Source organism: Antechinus flavipes, chromosome 5 (genome assembly GCF_016432865.1).
Source record: "Antechinus flavipes isolate AdamAnt ecotype Samford, QLD, Australia chromosome 5, AdamAnt_v2, whole genome shotgun sequence".
NCBI classification, from domain to species: Eukaryota; Metazoa; Chordata; class Mammalia; order Dasyuromorphia; family Dasyuridae; genus Antechinus; species Antechinus flavipes.
In genome coordinates, this window is record NC_067402.1 from 187,146,822 (window position 1) to 187,167,498 (window position 20,677).

The window sequence follows — 20,677 nt, forward strand, 5'->3', positions numbered from 1 at the left end:
TCCGCATAGCACCAAACAGAAGGCTTGGCAAACAATGGACATTGAGAATTCAATCTTAAGTGACTGACCTTTCCTCAGGGATCTCAAAGCATCTAATAAGAACATTAATTCAGTCCCACTGAACAAATTGTATATCTGAATGGCTGCCAGCATACTTGTGGAGAGAATGGAGAAAGAAAACACTGCTTCTCCCTAATTCAAGGAAGAAGATTGGGAAGGAATAAGTGAAGCATAAGTAGGGAAATAAGCTTGGATGACTAACTCACTTGGGATCAGGATAAACAATTACTTTAAGATTAAAGAATAGAAAAACAATCCAGAGATAAGAGTGTCTCTCCAGATACACATATTAGCCTTCCCAAAACCCATTAGCCCCTGAATGTCAAACCATAGACAAAACATCAATGAGCCCCAAATGGCTCAGCTTTGAGGAGTGGCTGAGACTAGAAGAAACAGGGCAGAATAACTGGCAAGGAGTCTGAGGGCATGTGCCAGGAAGACTATCTCAATTCTGAAGGACTCTAGATGCCATGGTACATAACTCCCTTATTTTACAGAAACAAAGAGCATTTTGCCCAGGGGGCCACACAAGTAGTAACATCTAAGGCAGAATTTGAATCTCAGTCTTCCAGTGCTCTATCCTGATGACCTAGGAGATCCATAAGGCAATTACAACTTTAAAAACCCCTAGACTATTTCTAATTTCCCATCATTCATGCCTTTATCAGTTTATGTCCACAATAACCACTTATTAAATTTAAATTGAGACCCCTTTTCCCACATTGTATAGATGAGGTTTTATTTGGCACCAAGACTGGGAAGTACATCTATCTAAGAGTGCTATCTCCTACTCTTATGAGTCTTCCACAAAACCAAAAAACTACCCTGGGGTCTTCCGAGGCCCAATGGGCTACATTTTAGGATCCTTTCCAAATTCTAAGAGCTGTAAATCTATGTTTCTGTGAAACAGATTAGGTTCTCAGAACAATACTTAACATAGGAAATCATCTCTGGACAAATGCAAAGTAATTGAAGTATAATTGTGGATTTCTTGATTTTACTAGCAATGTTCCTCTTCTTTCTCCTAATATCCCTTTTTTTTCTACCCTCTAGGCCAGAGGTTGTTAAATTATTTTGAGGTCATAGACCTCTGATTGCCTGGTAAAGTCAATGGATTACTTCTCAGAATGCTTTTGGGTACATAGAAAAAAAGTATATAGGATTATAAAGGAAGCTAATTATATAGAAATGTATCAATACTTGTATATTTTTTAAATAAACTCATAGACTCTATATTAGGAATGTCTATTCTGGCTCTGACCCTGTGATAAAAGATCACTCTATCCTTAGGGTCTATCGCCTTGGGATCCTCTGAATCCCTAAAGCTAAAGAATCTCAATGAATGGCAGCAGCCAGAAACCAAAAGCCAGATTACAGGAAATAAGAGAATCCTGTTCTTAACTCTGAGAGAACTTAGCTTAGAAAATGAGATTCTTTCTCCATCGCACAAAGCCAGTCTTGCTTCAAGTACAAGGGGACATTGTGAGGGGCCCTGGCCGTTGGACATGAAGGGGGAGGTTCTCAAAGGAGACTTGCCTTCACCAGCAGCTTCCCACTCCCATCCCAGTCTATCTGCAGGTCCTCTCCATAGGTAAGGCGCAGGGAGGCCATCACGGTCCTCTGTATCCTGAGATCTCCTAAAACAGAGCAGGCAGCAGGATTTAGGCAAGGCAGGGTGAAGGGGAGTAGGAAGAACATGCGGATGGCTCTAACAACGGAAAAATGCAGCGCGATGTAGGGGAGGTTGAGCATCCCAGGAAAGAAGTCAAAGTGAGTGTGGAGTTTGGAGGAAGATATCTGCATTCCCTCATCTTGTACTATCTCTCTGTTGCCACCAGAGGGTGACAAAGGCCGCTGTTCATTAAGATTGACCCGCAGAGTTTGAAATAAAATGCTCATTTCATCTGTATTTTGAAATTAAAAACTAGATTTGTGATTTCACTGGTTAAAGGAAACATCCAGGTGAAGAAACTTTTTCTATCATAGCAGATTCGGTGTCTTTTTTGTGTGGCTATTTATAATGTTTTTACAGATAGCTAGATAGGTAAATAGGTAGGTAGGCAGGTAGGTAGGTTAGGTAGGTAGGTAAGTAAGTAGGTAAATAGGTAGGTAAGTAGGTAGGTAGGTAGATACGTAGGTAAGTAAGTAGGTAGGTAAATAGGTAGTTAAGTAAGTAAGTAGGTAGGTAGGTAAATAGGTAATTAAGTAGGTAGGTAGGTAGGTAGTTAAGTAGGTAGGTAGGTAAATAGGTAGTTAAGTAGGTAGGTAGGTAAGTAAGCAGGTAAATAGGTAGGTAAGTAGGTAGGTAGGTAGGTAAATAGGTAGGTAAGTAGGTAGATAGGTAGACAGACAGATAGGAAGTAGGTAGATAGACAAATAGGTAGACAAATAGGCAGTAGATAGATAGATTGATAATATATAGGTTTATACATATATGTGTATATTTTTTAAAATCTCTGCCATATATGTATAGTGTTTTACAACTAAAAGTCCTTTCATACACATTAGTTCATATGACCTTCAAAACAACCCTTTGAGATAACAACTCAGTGAGTTTTATTCTGTTGGATTCTAAACCCCACTTTACAGATGTTGTGGTTTGTCCTTCATTCTGGAAGAAAACTATGACATTAGGGAGGAAATGCCATTATATGCAAGTGGATGACAAACTGGTTAAGTAATTTGCCTAATGTTCCATGATTAATAAAGGACAAAATGAAGACTGGAAGCAGATCTTCTAAAAGCTTGTCTTCTTTTACCTAGGTAGCTAGGGGGCAAAGTGCTTGGAGTTCTGGATCTGGAATCAAAAAGACCTGAGTTCAAATATAGCCTCAAATACTAGTAGTATTATCCTAGATGATTCATTTAATCTCTATCTATCTCAGTTTCCTCGACTGCAAAATTCAAATGATAATAGCACCTACTTCCCAGGTTGTGAAGATCAAATGAGATACTATTTATAAAAAGTGCTTAGCACAGTACCTGGAATATGGCACTTAATAAATGCATATTTCCCTCACCATACAAACACTAATTTAAAATACAAGGGCTTTGCTAGAATACACAAAGAGAACATGAAGATGGAGTTAGTTTGAAAAGAGTTCATGCAATTTTGAAGAAACAAAATCTTAAACATGAAAAAGAACAGGTAAGAATATAAGAAGAAGTGAGCCATTCAGTATGGAGGAAGAGAGGGAAAAGCACGAACCCTACCTTTGAGATACAAGGGATGTTTACCTTGCATTAGCGGGATCTGAATGTCCTGTCCATCCAATGAGACCACCCCCCCATGCTTCAGTTTCACCATGCTGTTGTGCAGATGGGAGAGCCGGAGGGTGACAGATCGAGTGCAAACAGCGTCAGGGTCATTGGCGCACTGGAGAGAGAGAGAAGAAGGATGAGGATTTTACACAGATACAAACAAACAACAAATGTATGTGTGTATATATGTAACATGTAAATATGTTATATATAAAGAGAGGCATAACAAAGTTATATAGCTATTATATAAATATACTTAAAATTAAAATACTTACCCCCATCCCATTATCCTTAAAACTGTCCCCACTCAGGAACAGAAATTTCTCAACTCCCTAAAGAAACTGGCCCTATTTATCACCCAAGTTCCCTCTCTTTCCTTTGCCACCATTTTTTGGGGGGGGTCCAATGTTCACCATTGCTATGTTGTTTGTATATATGTGCATGTATATATGTATAAATATGATTAAACTCTTATAATGCCCTTTGACCTTCATTTGCTATGGCAAAGATAAAAGACTATTAAATCCCAGCAAATGCCTAGAATACAAACCATTTAAGGCCTCTTGATTGTAACTTAACTGATCTGTCATTCCTGGAGCCAGGATAAACTAAAGAGTTTCTTCAAGTTCCTTCCAATAAAGATAACATGGGGGATTTCAAGCTAAAGAAGAGGCTAGATGAAATGATGAGATCACCTAGCCTAACCTAACTTAAGGCAAGGGGTTAGATTTGATGACCTCTAAATCCATAAATTTCCCTGAAAATCAAGATTCATGATTCAGAGATGATTTATGATTTCCTAAAGTAGCCCACTTCCTTTATAAACACTTCCAATTGCTGGAGGTTATTCTTTAAATCAAACCAAAATCTACTTCCCTGTTATTTCCACATACTAGTGCTAGGACTTCATTTTGGGCCAAAGTAATCCTTCTTCCACATAGAAACCCTTCAAATTCTTGAAGCTAATTCGCAATGTCTTCTCTTTTATAGGCTAATCACCTCTAGTTCCTTCAACCAATCATCTTAAGGCATGCTTTTGTGTCTCTTCATCATCACCATCCTTTGGACTCATTTGTTTGTCCTTGTCTTTCCTAAAATATGACCCCTAAAACTAAACATATTAAACCAGATGGAATCTGAGCAATCTTACTCTAGTACAATGAAACTAAAACTTCTCTAGTCCTAGACACTATTTGTCTAATGAACACAAAATAAAATACTTGGAAAAGAGATGTGTTTCTTTCATATAAATACAGTGACTCTGTGTTCCCATTGCTCCAGAGGGAGTTTTCACTATCTCCTCCCCCAACCATTCATTTGGACACAAATAGCAACTCACCTGGACGGTTTCTATGATGATAGAGAAGGTATTATCCTGGCAGTCCCGAGCCAATAAATATTGGCAAATTCCACTGAAGGTAAAGTACTTGTTGTCAAAACTCTTGAAATGGGACTGACCTGTTACCAGACACTCCCCTGGAGGAACACAAAGGAGAGGAAGAAGAAGAGAAGAATTTCATAAAATATGGAAAAAGTACAAGGCAAAATTATCAGCAAATCAATTTTTCCACATTTCTAAGCATATTCCTTTCCAATGCAGCTGAGAAATCATTCTCTAGAACTTTAAAGAAACTGAAAAAGACTCTTCTTATACTTGTTCACTCATCAAACCTTTATGGAATATTGTCAGAAGCAGGACAGAATACTAAGAAGAATAAAATGAAGGTGTTGTCTCAAAGACCTTACAGTCTGGTAGGAAAAATAATAAAATCCTAAGGAGGTCTGAATCTCAGAACCCATACAGTCCAAACCCTTTAATTTACAAATGAGGAAACTGAGGCCCAAAGAAGTTCTTTGGCTTGCCCAAGATCATATAGCTTAATATCAGAGAAGGATTTGAATCCAGGTTCTCTAAGAGGCTAGATAGAGGAGTGAATAGAGTAGACAGACTCATCTTCCTGAGTTCAAATCTCAGACATTAACTAGCTCTGTGATCCTGGACAAGTCACTTATTCATGTTTCCTCATAGAAAAAGACCAAAAAAATGGCAAGCTACTCTAGAATCTTTGCAAAAAAAAAAAAAAAAAAAAAGGAGTTAGGAAGAATCAGAGTAAGCTAAAACAAGTGAACAACAATAAACCTATGAGTCCAGAGGAGCCAGTGTTCTGTTTGATGACCTGATTATCATATACAAAATCAGCACAACACAAGATATATTATGATAAGTGCCATAAGAAAGAAGTTATGATATAATTGAAAAGATCATTAAATCTTGGTCTGGGAATTGCCAGGGGTCATGCATCTTTGCATCTCCACAGTCATTTTCTATCCTACTGCTGCTGCTAATGTTCTGCCCTCCAGATTATCACTCTGGAAGCCATTCAAGCCCAGGAGAAACTGGACCACTCAACTCTGAACTTCATGCAGCCCTGCATCCTTATTTTCTCCTTAGCCATCATCTTTCCTCTTATTTTCACTTTCTACCTATTGCTCTGAGAATTATAATTAACATTACCATTGCCTTCAGATTTGGGGGACATGATCTCAATTTCAGACACATAGAATGACATCAGGGATTTAACAAGAATGAGAAGGAATTTTCTACCCCCAATTCAGATACTTGTCTGGGACCAAGCATCTTGAATTTGTACCAAGAGTAAATTGCTCAAAAGAAGACATAAAATGCCTGGGACATTCTGTGAGATTTAGTTGTCTGGCTGACTGGGTGTGGTGGCTCTCAGCTCTAAGCAATGCCCTAAAACATCTGGCTGCATTATTCCCTGCTACAAAGAGATTTTGTTGTTGTTATTGTTGTTCAATCATTTCAGTCATGTCCAACTCTTCATGACCGATTTTAGGGTTTTCTTGGCAAAGGTATTGTAATAATTTGCCATTTCCTTCTCCAGCTTATTTTTACAGATGAGGAACTGAGGCAAGCAAATTAAGTGATTCACCATGGATCACACAGCAAAGAAGGATCTGAGGTCACTTAGCTGTGCCCCCTTTTTTATTAGTTGTTATACCCCAGTAGGTGACAGCAAAAAGCAGCAGATTTGTGTGTTATCAGAGAACAGTTCAGAAGAAATAATGGTCAGAAAAAATAGAGAGCAACACAGGGACATCAGCAGCAGGCATCACTGCAATTCTGCTGTGTCTGGATAGCCTCTGGGGTTCCTCCTAGATCAAGACTTAAGAACCTAAGATCCATGATTCTGTATGAGTTCTCCCAATCATGAACACACCCTGGACACACTGATCTCTATATTTGGGTACTCCATCCATGTACCCTGATCACAGTGATTTCCTGGAATGTGTACCCTTGTATCCAATAAATGTTCCCTGGACACAGAAGTTATCTTTGTGGGAGCTCTGCAAATGCTTTCCTTAATTATGTATTTTTATATGTATATGCCCTCCTCCACTGGAGGTATGATCATTTGGGAAAAGGTACACCTGATATATGCATAGGAGACTTTTAAAAATTACTTTATTTGTTGTATTATTTCATAAATGTCTATAACTTTGAGCTAATATGCCCTCTACTTGACTTAAAAAATAAATACATTAGTGAGGGGTTATTAGCTATGGTTTGAGATGCTGACCCATAGAATGCCTTAAACATCAGGTAGCTTTCTAGGGGGTCCAGGTGCTACATTCATAAAGAGTGTTATTTTTAAATGTCCTTGAGTTGTGATTTCTGAGCTAGGTTTGCAGGACTTTACTGAACCCATTATTATAATTTCTCAATGGCAAAATACATCACCAGGTATTTTGAATAGCAAATGAGCAATACCAATGATCCCTAGGAATTCTTGAAACTCCAGAGGAGAGTTCAGTACCCTACACTTTCACCAGGTCTCTAAAGAGACAATTCTCAGAGCAACTTCACAATTCCCCGCTCCCCCCATCCTGTTCATATGCCCCAGCTGCCTTCCTACAGTTCCAGCCCCATGACTGCATCCTGGACCAATGAAGGGCTAGGAACGCCATCTGGCCATGATCTCATCACCGGTGCCTGGGAAGTACCGACATCAGCAACTTAAATACCCAGCCCAGGCTGACACTGTCTGTGGGTTAAAAACTAAATCCTTTCCCTACCCCAAAATACTCCCTTAGGCCTACTATGTTACCTTAGTCTCTCTGTCTCAACCTTCTGGCTCCCTGGGATTAGTTTGCTGCCTTCCAGACATACCACATTCTAGGGGACATTTGTCCAGATTGGGGTCTCTGCCAACACTCCAATGCTCCCTACTCCTCCCCTTTGCTCAGGGCACCCCCTGCTCTTGGCCTGAGGCAACTGCCCACAATGGATGCATTGAGGCTTAAAGAGCAGCCTGGAATTCTTCCCAATTTCTCTTTGTAGTGTTTCTTCTGTCTATTCTCATCTTTGTCCCTATAGTTGTAGACTTTAAAGAAAAAGAAAAATATGTGTAAAGATTTTTCATCTCTAAAACTAATAACACATATACAATTATTAGTGTATATAGTGTAATAAAACATATATGTGTGGATAGAGAATACTGCAGCTACAGTATAGATACACACATATATATAAACACATAATAGATAGATAGATAGACAGATATACCATATCATTTCTAAAAAAGAAATGCCTTAAATATTTGGTTTTAGGGATTGAAAACAACAGACTAGATCTAAGGACTGGGGTCCCTTTAAGAGATAGTCCTATAACCAGAAACATCCTGGCTTCTGTCCAGGGGCTAACAATAGGCCCTGTCAGACAGCCAGGGAGTCACCAAGGGCAACAAGGGAGATTCCATCTATCCTTCTGTTTAAAGCTGGACTCTCTTTGATGAATCTAGGCTGGAGCCTTTCTCTTTGAGTCTCCACAGGCCTGTTAGTTTCTCTGGTTGGAACCTTCCCATATCCAAAGACAGTCAAAGTATTCATCAGGTATAAAAGTTAAAAGCAGACAGTCCAGTAGATCTTAGGAAATGAGCAACTCTTTTATCTGTTTAGAAACTAGAACTGCCTCTTAAATAACTAAAGAAATGAAACCGTTACCTATATTCCAAGCTTCTACCTAGTCTTTTTTAGAAATAAGGGAAATGGAAGGACATCTGACTTTCTCCTATGAGCAGCAATCCCATAGGTCCTGATTCATGCCACAGGATCTATGTATGAGAGGATACTCATTGTCTACTCTCTCTAACAATACAGTACCAGGTGCTCCCCACATCCACCTTAGGGAAAAACAGGGAAGAAAAGGAATAGGAAGTCATTATTACCAAAGACTCTGAAGGAAACCTTGATTGTAGATATGATAGAAATACACAAGAGCAGGGGGAAGGAATAGAAAAAAGGAAAAAGTCTAGTTAAAAGAATGCTAGACAGGACCAGGAGATCATTAGATACTTCAACAACAATACTATATATGATCAGTTCTGATGGCCGTGGCTCTCTTCAACAATGAGATGACCCAAATTAATTCCAATAGAGCAGTAATAATTGAACTATAGGGACAAAGATGAGAATAGACAGAAGAATAATTGAACACCTAGCAAAAGAACTCTGGGAGATGACTATGAACCACTACACAGAATTCCCAATCCCTCTATTTTTGTCTGCCTGCATTTTTTATTTCCTTCACAGGTTAATTGTACACTATTTCAAAGTGTGATTCTTCTTATGCAGCAAAATAACTGTATGGACATGTATGTGTATATTGTATTTAACTTATACTTTAACATATTTTACATGTTAATGCCATCTGGGGGAAGGGGTGGGGTGAAGGAGGGGAAAAATTGGAACAAAAGGTTTTGCAATTATCAATGCTGAAAAATTACCCATGCATATATTTTATAAATAAAAAGCTATAATAAAAATAATTAAATGTAAAAAAAAAATGTTAGAAGTGTTGAATCCAGTGATATGGCTGGAAAAGTATCCAGGAGATTTAAAAAAAAAAAAGCCTTAGGAAATTAGTATTACTGTAGATAGACAAACAAGTAATTCCTGTCAAATGCCTTGGCCCTTTTGCAATGAAATGGGTGGGAGTTCCTCCCTGTCCCTCTCCTTCTTCTGGATAACATTCTTATCTCAAAAAAAATTAGTCCTCTTTTCCCTTAACGTTGCCCAGGAAAAGAGAGGTCATTAGAAGATTCAGAAATCACTGAAAGTAAAATGGTCCCAGAGATGCTATCTGATACCCTGAGCCAGTTTCCTGTTCAGACACTTGTAATTTAGGGGTCCTAGAGCTCAGAAGAAATAGAAATCTAAATATTGTGTTTAGCTTATCTCATTCAAACAATCCATGGAAGAAGCTGGAACTGCAGGAAACCAGAGAACCCCTGGTCATTGAGATGTTATGTTGCAATTTGTCCTTGACTATTGCCCTTGGTTCTACCATAGATCAATATCAGTTATTATAAGAGGACAGATTTTGCCAGACTAACACCCGGACCTTCTTCCCAAGCAGACGCCTAAGATAGTGGAAGAGCCTGGGGAATGAGGGGGGAAGGTTTAAAAGAATCATTCCCCAGTACTCCTGGGCACAACAGATCTGGTCAGTAAAAATGAGCTGGGGTGGGGATGGGGAGAGAGAAGGTTCTTACCTGTTGGATAAAAAATTGTTGTTTATACAGAATCTTAAGGTCAATCAAGTATTTCAGAACTATCCTTTGAGAAAGGTAGTGTTGGTATTTTTATCCTCATTTTACAAATGATAAAACCAAGAAGTGAAATTTCTTAGCTCATTAAATTCATATAACTAGTACCCAGCATACCTGGGGTATAAAGACCCTCCTTTGGACTCTACATGCAGAGCTCTTTTTGTTAGGCCATGATGTTAGCAGGAGCTCTCTAGGTCCAAATGCCAGCTCTGTCATTTACCAACTGTACCAGCTATGGACAAGTCACTCATCCTCTCCCAGTCTTTCTCAAATACAAAATTAGTAGTAGTAGTAGTAATAGCGATGGTGGTGGTGATGGTAGTGGTAGCAGCAGCAACAGCAACAACAGTAGCAATAGCAGCAGTAGTAGCTGTAATAGCAGTAACCGTATAATAGCAGCAACAGGAGCAGCAGTAGTATGAGTAGTATGAGCAGCATCAGCAGCAGGAGTAGTAATAGCAGCTGCAGCAATAGCAGTGGGAGGAGGAGCACAGCAGTAGTAATAGTAGCAGCAGCAGCAGCAGCAGCAATAGCAATAGCAGTAGTAGGAGCAGCAGCAGCAGCAATAGCTGTAGTAGCAGCTGCAGCAGAAGTAGTAATAGCAGCTGCAGCAATAGCAGTGGGAGGAGGAGCACAGCAGTAGTAATAGTAGCAGCAGCCGCAGCAATGGCAATAGCAGTAGTAGGAGCAGAGCAGCAGCAATAGCTGTAGTAGCAGCAGCAGCAAGAGTAGTAATAGCAACAGCAGCATAGCAGTGGGAGGAGGATCAGCAGCATTAGTAACAGTAGCAGCAGCAGCAACAACAGTAGCAGTAGTAGTAGCAGCAGTAGCAATAGTAGCAGCAGTAGCAGTAGCAGCAGCAATAGCAATAGCAGTGATAGTAGCAGCAGTAGCAGCAATAGCTATAATAGCAGCTGCAACAACAGTAGTAATAGCAGCAGCAGCAATAGCGATAGTAGCAGCAACAGTAACAGTAGGAAGAGAAAGAGAAAGAGCCATGGTAGTGGAAGTAGTAGTAGTAGTTATAGCAATGGTAGTAGTGGCGGCAGCAACAACAGCAGCAGCAGCAATAGTAATAGTAGTAATATATAACTAACATTTATATAGAACTTACTATGTTACTATTATCTCATTTGATCTTAACAAGAACTCTGAGAGGAAGGCGATACTTAACTACATTTGTGTCGTTGTGCAGTCATTTTCAGATGTGTTGAACTCTTCGTGATCTCATTTGGGGTTTTCTTGTTAAAAATGCTAGAGTAGTCTGCCATTTCTTTCTCAAGCTTATTTTACAGATGAGGAAACTGAGACAAACAGGGGAAGCTGACTTGCTCAGTCATGGAGCTAATAAATTCTGTGGTTGAATTTTAACTTAATTCTCCCTGACTCCAGGCTGAGTTCTCTCTCCATTATAATACTAAGTCCTTCCTAGTCTTCTTTCATTTTAATGCCTTTTCTCTGAGATTAATCCCAAATCATCTTTGTTTGCACATAAATGTTGCATGCTGTCTGCCACGTTAGACTGTGGGATGCTTGAAAGCAGGGATTGTCTATTTCCTTTCTTTGCATCCCCAATACTTAGTACAGTGCCTGGAACACTGTAGGCCCTTAATTAATAAATGCCAGTTGACTGATTGATTAAATTACATGACTTAATTACATGATTAAAAGGGAAACATTCACAAGATGTGTAGCATCATAGAAATGTAAGGTTTATATTCTGAGCATACACATTTAAGATTCCTGATTTTTGTTCCTAAGTCTCTAATTTAGTGCTCACTTATTTGAGTTAATTTAGTTTTTGTCCAAATCATCTAATCCTATTGTTTCTCATATAATCCAACTAAGAAAACATCAATATCTGCTCTTAGCAAATTTACTTCTTTCCCCATGACAGATGTTTTTGTGAAACAAACACAAAGAGATCATGGATGGGAGCCTTTAAAATGTCCTATCGGCCTTTCTTTAAGAATCACTCTGATATCATTTAGATTCCAGAAACATGATATATGCAGAAGCTCAGAGTTGTCACCAAACCTAAATGCATATATGTTTTCATTAGAAGAAATATCTATTTAAAGAAAGATAATGCCTTAGACTTAAAAGAAGATGATTATTAAATCTAAAGAATCACAAAGGACTAAGATGAATCAGGGGTAGCGAGGGAATAGAGTGGATAGAGTGCTAGCCCTGAAGTTAGGAATACTTGAATCCAAATCTAATTTCAGATACCTACTAGTATATGACTCTGGGCAGATCACTTAACTCTTTGCCTCAGTTTCCTCATCTGTAAAATGAGCTGGAAAAAGAAATAGCAAACCCTTCCAGTATCTTTACCAAATAAACCCCTAAATGGAGTCATGAAGAGTCAGACAAAACTAAACAAGAGCAAAGATAAATTGCATACACAGTCAGGTGATCAGTCAAAAACTACAAATAGTCTCATATACCTTGGAACTTAAATCATTGGCATTTTGGAGAAGTCCTCAAGGAGTAAATTTTGTTTTGGAGACAGAGACATGGTTAGTTCCCTCCGCTAATAGACCATGTAGTCAGCTGGAAGAACTAATAGTCGAGATATGTGTGTTTGAGTCCAGACACTACCACTAAGTTGGCACAGCATTTGAACAGTGCTGGCACCTAAAAAGGTCCTTGGTAAATGAGACACTTTTCGGTGTCTCAGTTTACTCATTTCTAGTTCAAAATAAACAATCCTATTATCCTATGAATCTTTCAGTTCCCTTGTATTATAAGGTCTACAATTCTAAAAGGGGAGTTTAGCTAGCCAATTGTCGGAAATGCTGCCAGGATTAAACAGAACTTGAATCATATGTAATTAAAGGGAGATGTTAGAACACATTGGAAATTGCTCTGAAAAAAGGGGAGTAACAACTTCGCCTAGAGAGTTTTTCTCTGTACTAGGAAAGTATGAGACTTTTGAGACAAATACCCAGAATTCCCTCTTCAGATTACAGAGCTCTGGTTGAGCCCAAACCCTGATAGTCTCTTCAGCGTTTCTCCCACCACATTTCATTGTCTCTGTCATATTTTCTTGCTTTCCCTTCTGCCATGACTCTTTTTCCTAAGGCTAACACTTTATTTTTTTTATTGTAGCTTTTTACTTTTCAAAATACATGAAAGATAGTTTTCAACATTCCACTTGCAAAATTTTGTGTTCCAAATTTTCTCCCTCCCTCCTCTCCTAGATGTCAAGTAATCCAATATAGGTTAAGCACGTGCAGTTGTTCTAATCATATTTCCACATTTATCCTGCTAGACAAGAAAAATCAGATCAAAAGGGGGAAAATGAGAAAGAAAAGACAAGCACACAAACAACAACAAAAATAAAAATACTATGCTTTGATGCACATTCAGTGCCTATAGTTCTCTCTCTAGGTGCAAATAGTTCTCTCCATCACAAATCTATTGGAATTGGCCTGAATCACCTCATTATTGAAAAGAAGAACTAACACTTTAAAAAATAAAAATAAAAATCTTTAAAAGTGATGTGATCTATAGCATATTAATTTACTCCTCTGCAATAGTTTCTTTACCTATAAAATTGGTACAGTGTTTGAACTGCTTGCTTACCTTACAGAACTATTATAGAGAAAGATATTCAAAACCTCAAAATATAATATAAATGTACACCAATATTGTTATCAGCCCAGCTATATAGAACTGTCTATATTAAATGCTTTAAATATTTACTCTCAGAGACAGTATCCTAAGTGGTAGCTGGCCACATGAAATTAATTCAAGAACATTAGAAAGCCCCAAGGGCAACTAGTGGAGCAGTAGAGGGAATACAGCCTTGAGTCATCTTTCTGAGTTCAAATCTTATTTCAGACTCTTACTAGCTGTGTGTCCCTGATCAAGTCACTTAACTTTAATTACTTCAGTTCCTCATCTTTAAAATGAGCCAGAGAATGAAATTGCAAACCATTCCAGTATCTTTGCCAAGAAAACCCCAAATGGAATTATAAAGAATTGTACATGACCAAAGGAAATGATTGAAAGAAAACCCCCAACTTTCCCATATGAAAAAATCTCCCTCATCTCTAAGGTGATGCTTGAAATTCTACAGTTAGCGCTGCCCCCAATTCATCTTAGTTCTTTCTGATTCTTTAAATTTAATAATCATCTTCTCTTAAGTTTAAGGCATTATCTTTTTTTAATAGATGTTTCTTTAGTTCACGACTGTATTCCCTGTTAAAATGCATGTCTCCCTTGAAGGGAGTAACTTATTAAGCCAAATTAATCATTCATACCTCAGTGTGAATTCATTTACTAAATCTTTTCCTGAGGATATTTTTTTTTTTTTGTCTCGTAAGGAAGGATTCTGGGAAGAAAAAAAGGAGGCAAGAACTACATTCAAATCTTACCAGCACAATTTTGCCCAGGACCAGATTTATCATCCTGTGAAGTCACAGCTGCACACAAATCAACTTCCTTTATAACATCACTTTCTCCCTCCTCCATCCTTCCTCTCCCTAACCCTTGCACTAGAAGGGTTAGTCTATATTTCTTCTATCAAACTCTTTTGCAATATATAGTCTCAGAGAGCTACCTACTGGGCTACTGAGAAGTTAAGTGCATTGTCTAGGTTCACACAGCCATCATGAGTCAGAGGCAGCCTTACTGCCTCAGAGGTCAGAATTCTATCCATTATTTATCCACTGTCATCAATAGTGTAACCATAATAATGTTAGACTTTCTAAGCAGGGTACTTGAGACTGTGGTTTCCATGGGAAGTTTTTCTGTTTGGATATTTAAAGGAATCTCCTGTCTACTTAAGTACAAGATTCCACAAGGTCTCTCATCCCTCCAAATCTAGAATGTACGCTTTTAAAGCTACATTTCCTGTTGCTCCATCAGCACTGACTATTACAAATCCCTACAGCCCCACCCAAAATTATTCCTCTGGGCAAGCAAGCAGTGGAAAAGACATCAAAGACAAAAACCCAACTGTGTTCTCTCTTTTAATCCCTAAAGTACAACAGTTTTCTGAAAGGAGTCCATTTGTCCAATGGAATAAAACAAAAACCTTAATTGAGTCCAATTCCATTTTCTCTTTTAACCTCTATAGCACCACTCCTTTCCTTCCCTCTTCCCACCTCTATCCCAGATGCTAGAACATTAGATCTCTATTAGGCCAGACACATTTAGCCTTTCAGGCTTCTAAAAGCTAACTTACTGCAGAATTTAACTAGTAAAAAGAGGGAATGTCTTCTCTATGCATCTATAGCTATAGCAAGTTGTTGTTTAGTCTTTTTTTTCAGACATGTCCAGCTCTTCATGACCTTATTTGGGATTTTCTCCTCAAAAACATTGGAATAGTTTGCTATTTCCTTCTCCAAATTCACAGTTGGGGAAACTGAGACAGACATGATAAAGTAACTTGCTCAGGGTCACACAGCTAGCAAATATCTGAGATTTAAATTCAAAGGAAGATGAGTCTTCCTAAACTTAGGTACACCATGGGTACTCAGTATACATTGCCACTGTGCTGCTGTAAAAAATTCTATTCTCCAATTCAGAAAGAAATAGGAGAGGACTTGCACAAGACTTACCAGGGCAATCTTCATTACTACAGACCCACAGGCTGTTCCGACAAATGCTGTCAGGGAAGGAAAAAGAAATACGTACATATTGTAAGTTTAAGAGTACATCGATGAATTCCAGCTAATAGCTAATGCTTCACTCCCAACTAACACTGCCATGATAAAATGCTAGGATATAAAATCAGGAGAATTCCTCCTACATAAGACCTTCTTTGAGATTCCCCTAGTTGCCAGTGTCCTACCTCTTGCCTACCCCTCCCCAAATGGTCTCATATATAAATGGTTTCATGTTGATTCCCCAATAAATGTAATATACTAGAAGACAGGGACAGATTCATTGCTATCTTATTCCAAAGCACCTAGCTAAGTGCCTGGCAAAAAGCAAGCTCTTTACATAAATGCTTGTTGACTAACTGATAAAAATTGATTCATTAAGAAGCAAGAACCACAGGAAACATTAGGAGAAAGAAACCAAAAAAAAAAAAGAAAGAAAAGATAGGACTTTAAAAAAATCAAAGTAATCTTTGGGGGTGACTCCCAAAAAATCTTAAAGTTTTAATCTACTAAAAAAGCTTAAGAAGTCTTAATATAATCTTAAAGTTTAATAGCTTAAAACTGCACCAAATAGAAATATTCATGACCTGTGAAACAACCATATTTTGCTAGCAAATCCCAGTTACTCCCTGTCTGTAATCTTAGAAGTAGAAAACAAGTCAGAAAGCCATGACTGCAACTGCTTTTACTGGCCATAAAGGCTCTGTTTCTTATCTATTTTAGTTATTGCTCTGATAAGTGAGGAGTCCCACATTGCCACAGTTTGTAGATTAGCTTAATAAACACAAGTCGCCTTCATTTCCCTAATTTTGGAGGTACCGGGCAAGCCACATTTATATATATATATATTGTCTAGTTTTTTTGTGGCAATTATTTATCGCTTACTCTTCAGTTAATTGTCACATTATAATAAAATGTATTACGTATAGCATCTACCATAATAGACAATTAAAAATAGGACTACTATTTTGTTAATGCTTTCTTTTCTTCCTCTTTTTTCCTGCTGAACATATATATATATATACATATATATGTATGTATGTATGTATGTGTGTGTATATATATATATATATATATTAGTACTTTGTTAAAAACTAAATTAAATTTTGGCATAAGAAATGTATTACTTCAAATAAACATCATTAAAAAATATTTTAAATTTTAAAAATGCACCAAAATTTTTGGGATCTATATCATTAAGGGGGGATATCCTTGGCCACAAAGGATAAAAGGAAAAAAAAAAGAAAGAAAGAAAACATAGGAATGAAGATCCCAGAGATATAGTTAAGTGCCAAAGGACCCTTGCCAGGAGAAGTTTAAGGAATCTCTGATCTCTGATGACTCTGGAATTATTAGGATTCCAGAATTCTTATCCCTGAATCTTCCACCTGATCCACATGAGATAATTATAGGGAAGGCCTCTCTCAAAGAGATGAGAGGGAGAAACCAGGAAATGAGGAATTCTTAGAACTTTTGAGAGATGGCTGTCCCATCACAAATGCTGAGCTCCAAGTAAAATACCCAGGATATCAAGAAGTAGAGTAAGCTGATGGAAAATGGAATGATAAAGGGTCCCTATAAATGTGGTTAAGTAGAGACAGCTTTCGATTTTTTTCTCCAGTGAATTGTTTTTTTCCTATTGTCTTGTGTGAGATTGATTAGGAAAAAACCATTTCAGTTAAGATAGTGACACCTTTCAGTTGACCAAGTTTTTGATTTTTACTTGTTTATTTATTTTTAAAGGCCTGAGATGAGAAGCCAATCTGGCTGTTTGTATGTCAGCTTCCTTCTTAAATCTCCAGAACAGAAGAGTTTATTCCACTTTAGCCTTAGGCTGGTCATCAGACGACTTCTGGCCCCAAATCAGTCCCCTTCTCAATCCTCTGCCATTTACAGCCAAGTCTTCCTAACATATCACACATTGCTAGTTTTCAATCTTCCTTATCCTGTCTCCTACTCTGTTCCTTTTCTTCACTCCCAGATGCCACAGTCCCTGTCCTATCCTCATGCAGGTTCCACCTTCTAAAATGAGTCCATCTTCACACTCAGGTTTTTCCCCTCTACCTACCATGTGTTGCAGTCCTGGGAGATGGAGGAGCCAGGTGGGTAGTGTTTCCCAGAATGCACACAGGAACACTCTGAGCTTTCCACACAAAAGCCATTGTCAAGCAGTTTCCCCTCTGTTTCAAGGACAAAACATCAAAGAAAATTATATTGTACATTATGCCATATGGAATAATCTTCAAATGCCTTAGAAGTTGGAGCTATTAAAGACTTTAAATATCATCTAATCCAATCCAATCATTTTATAGATGGATAAATGGAATCTCTGAGTAGGTCAAGTCAATTTTCCAAGGGAACACAAGTATTAAAAAGTAGAGCTCAGTTCTCAGTTTCTAAATCCAGTGTTTTTATAGGATTTTTCTAAGAAAAATTCTCAAAGCTTACGTGATCTTATTCAATCTTACCTCAACATCTAAATCTACAGAGTGAACAAAAACAGTTATTCCTGCAATGGAAAGATATTGAAGCATAAGGGGAAAAAGAGTTTTGTCCAAGGTTTGTCCAAAGTAGCATGGTCAAAGCTAGAGGTCCTCAGACCAAGGTCACTGACCACACACTAACAGATACTTTCCCCTAAAATTAACAAAATGCTTTCTTATTGTCAACTGTCTTTATATCTGGGTCAAAGCTTATTTTTCAGCTTAGTCAAAATGACTAGCTCTGGAACGCTGGAAGAGTCTTCCGTTCAATGCCAGCCACGAGTTTCACTGCTGATTAGAAAAGACAAAAGGGTAAAACATAAACACATGCTCCCTCCACAAAGTTACCTTGGGAGCCTGGACCATTTCCCCTTTGTTGTCTTAAACAGAAGCACTTTCATCCACACCAATAAATGGCAAAATTTAAAAGAAAGTACCAGTGCTATCTTGATCACACTGTACAAAGGCTTTAAATAAAAAAGAAAAGGCCTCTGATTTCAGAGGCAGGAGGACAAAACACAAGTCGCCTTCATCTCGCACCCCAGAACCAAAACCTCTGCCAAGGGATCTGATAAGTAAATAAAGCGATAAATTTATTACCAGGACAGCTGCAGCCATCAATGCATTGGGTCTGACATACTTCATTGATGTGTAGACTTTGACAGGTTCTGGCACAAGGTGATACACACTCCTTATACTCCATGTCAATGGGACATGCTGGCCCTTAAAACAAAATATGAAATAAGTCTCCCTTTCCTCCAGTATAATACCATATGCAAAAGCTTGTTCAAGACCCCAGACTTATCCCAATTATCTATGAGACTCCAGCAACTCACCCTAACTTAAGACTCAACATTTCCCCCATGGTTACCCTATCCTAGTTCAGCTCAACTTTCCCATCTCTGTTGAGATTTGCTTCTGTGGCTACATGACCTTGCATAAGAACCAGCCCTCTGTGAATTATCCCCTATAGAGAGTGTGAATTCCCTAAACAAATACAAATTTCTCCCCATTCCACTCTGAATTCTGTCATCACCAAGTTCATATTTCTTGAGTCAGACTTTGGGATTGGCTTTTAAAATGGGATGGGAATCAGTCTGAAACAAAAACAGAAGGAAATAAAGACTCAAAGAGTCTTAGAATAAGGTGTACTCCTTCTGAGAGAATGAACACCACATGCTCCAGAGGTACTTCCCGAGACAGAGACAAGAAATGGAGAATGAAGATACATAGACATATAAGGGAAGGTATACACACAGAAGGAGAAACCCTCCCTCACACAAATAAACACAAAGAGAAGATGGAGAGATGCTATGAGGAGCATAGCCCTAGAGATTTCAGACTGCACATTGGCCTGCATGGAGATTCTAGAGGGAAGGACATAGCACGGGAAATAGAAGAAGAGAGAGAATAAGAGAGAGAGAGAGGGGATGAGAAAAAGAGACACAGAGAGAGACAATGACAAAGAAGAACTGAGAGACAAAGAGACTGAAACAGACAGAGAAAGATACAGAGACACACAGAGAGACAGAGACAAAGGGAGGAGACAGACACAGAGACACAGAGAGACAGTGATAGAGAAGAACTGACAGAAACAGAGACACACAGAGAGAATTGGAGAAAAGCATCAGCACTGAGAAGTAACTCAGATCCCAAAAAGAAGTTGGGACCCACCAGAGAGGAGGGTTGTTTAATGTCCTGAAAAAGAGAAAATGCTTAAATTCTTAAGAGAATAAATCACTTTTTTCCCCAATTTTTTTGATTCTTAGGGGGGGGTTCCTATGAGCTCACTCTATGTTTTTATTTGATAAATTAATCTGCCCTTTATCTATCTGACTGATGCCTTGTTATTCTAACCGCTTAAAAGACAGGTGAGGGCCCTTTTAAAGAGGTTCCTAGAAAAAAATTGAAGAGAAGGACCCCCAAATCAGCTAAATTCTGATGTTCTGGTAAAAACCTTGGCTGGGGATATGAGATATAAATATTTTTATTGAAATGCTCTCAAGATAAACACAGTACAGAAGTCTAGCTCACAAGTAACATGTCTTTTTAATTGGGCCCCTATGCAAATTTACAAACATCTTTAACCCTTTACTGATTGCTCTCTCTGTCCAATTAATCCATAAATTCTACTGCCACTTGCTTCCTATGCTGTGCCCCTTTTTCTCTATAAGTAATGACCATGTAATCTCTGATCAATTCCCAATTGCAACTACTTCATCACAGTTATTTCCTATAGCTTGGTACTGTCCCTAATAATTTTCTCACCTATTGCTTCTGGTATAAAAACTCATTAATGTCTCTCTAGAACATACTATATTAGGTCTAGAAACCTACCTTTGGCTTAAAAGTTCTTAGTTTATATTCTCTTACCAAGTTATTTATGAAGTATAACATTGTGAATGGTCTCTACAATCACTAAATATATCACTTACATAGGCCTGCCTTCTAGAAGAGCAAATCCCTCTTTTAGCCTTTATACCTTCTCTTACATTGTTCCCTTTAACCAGAATAAACCCAAGTGTAAACTCAACTCTCATGAGTAATGTTTTGTTCAAGATTGTACTAGACTCTGGAACAGCTACACGGAACAGTGGATAGAACACTGGCGCTGGAATCAGGA

At 38.2% G+C, this 20,677-nt stretch overlaps 1 protein-coding gene across 1 annotated transcript in view; it reads right to left on the reverse strand.

The window, feature by feature from the left end:
• The window catches only part of VWF (von Willebrand factor), a 208,319-nt gene that overhangs the window by 126,279 nt on the left and 61,363 nt on the right, over positions 1-20,677 (reverse strand). The window contains exons 8-13 of the mRNA XM_051962919.1: positions 18,655-18,777; positions 17,640-17,751; positions 15,527-15,573; positions 4,661-4,797; positions 3,298-3,436; positions 1,597-1,697 (exon numbers count right to left, since the gene is read on the reverse strand). Of these exons, the coding sequence (XP_051818879.1) occupies positions 1,597-1,697; positions 3,298-3,436; positions 4,661-4,797; positions 15,527-15,573; positions 17,640-17,751; positions 18,655-18,777 (659 nt within the window). The remainder of the gene's footprint in view (positions 1-1,596; positions 1,698-3,297; positions 3,437-4,660; positions 4,798-15,526; positions 15,574-17,639; positions 17,752-18,654; positions 18,778-20,677) is intronic.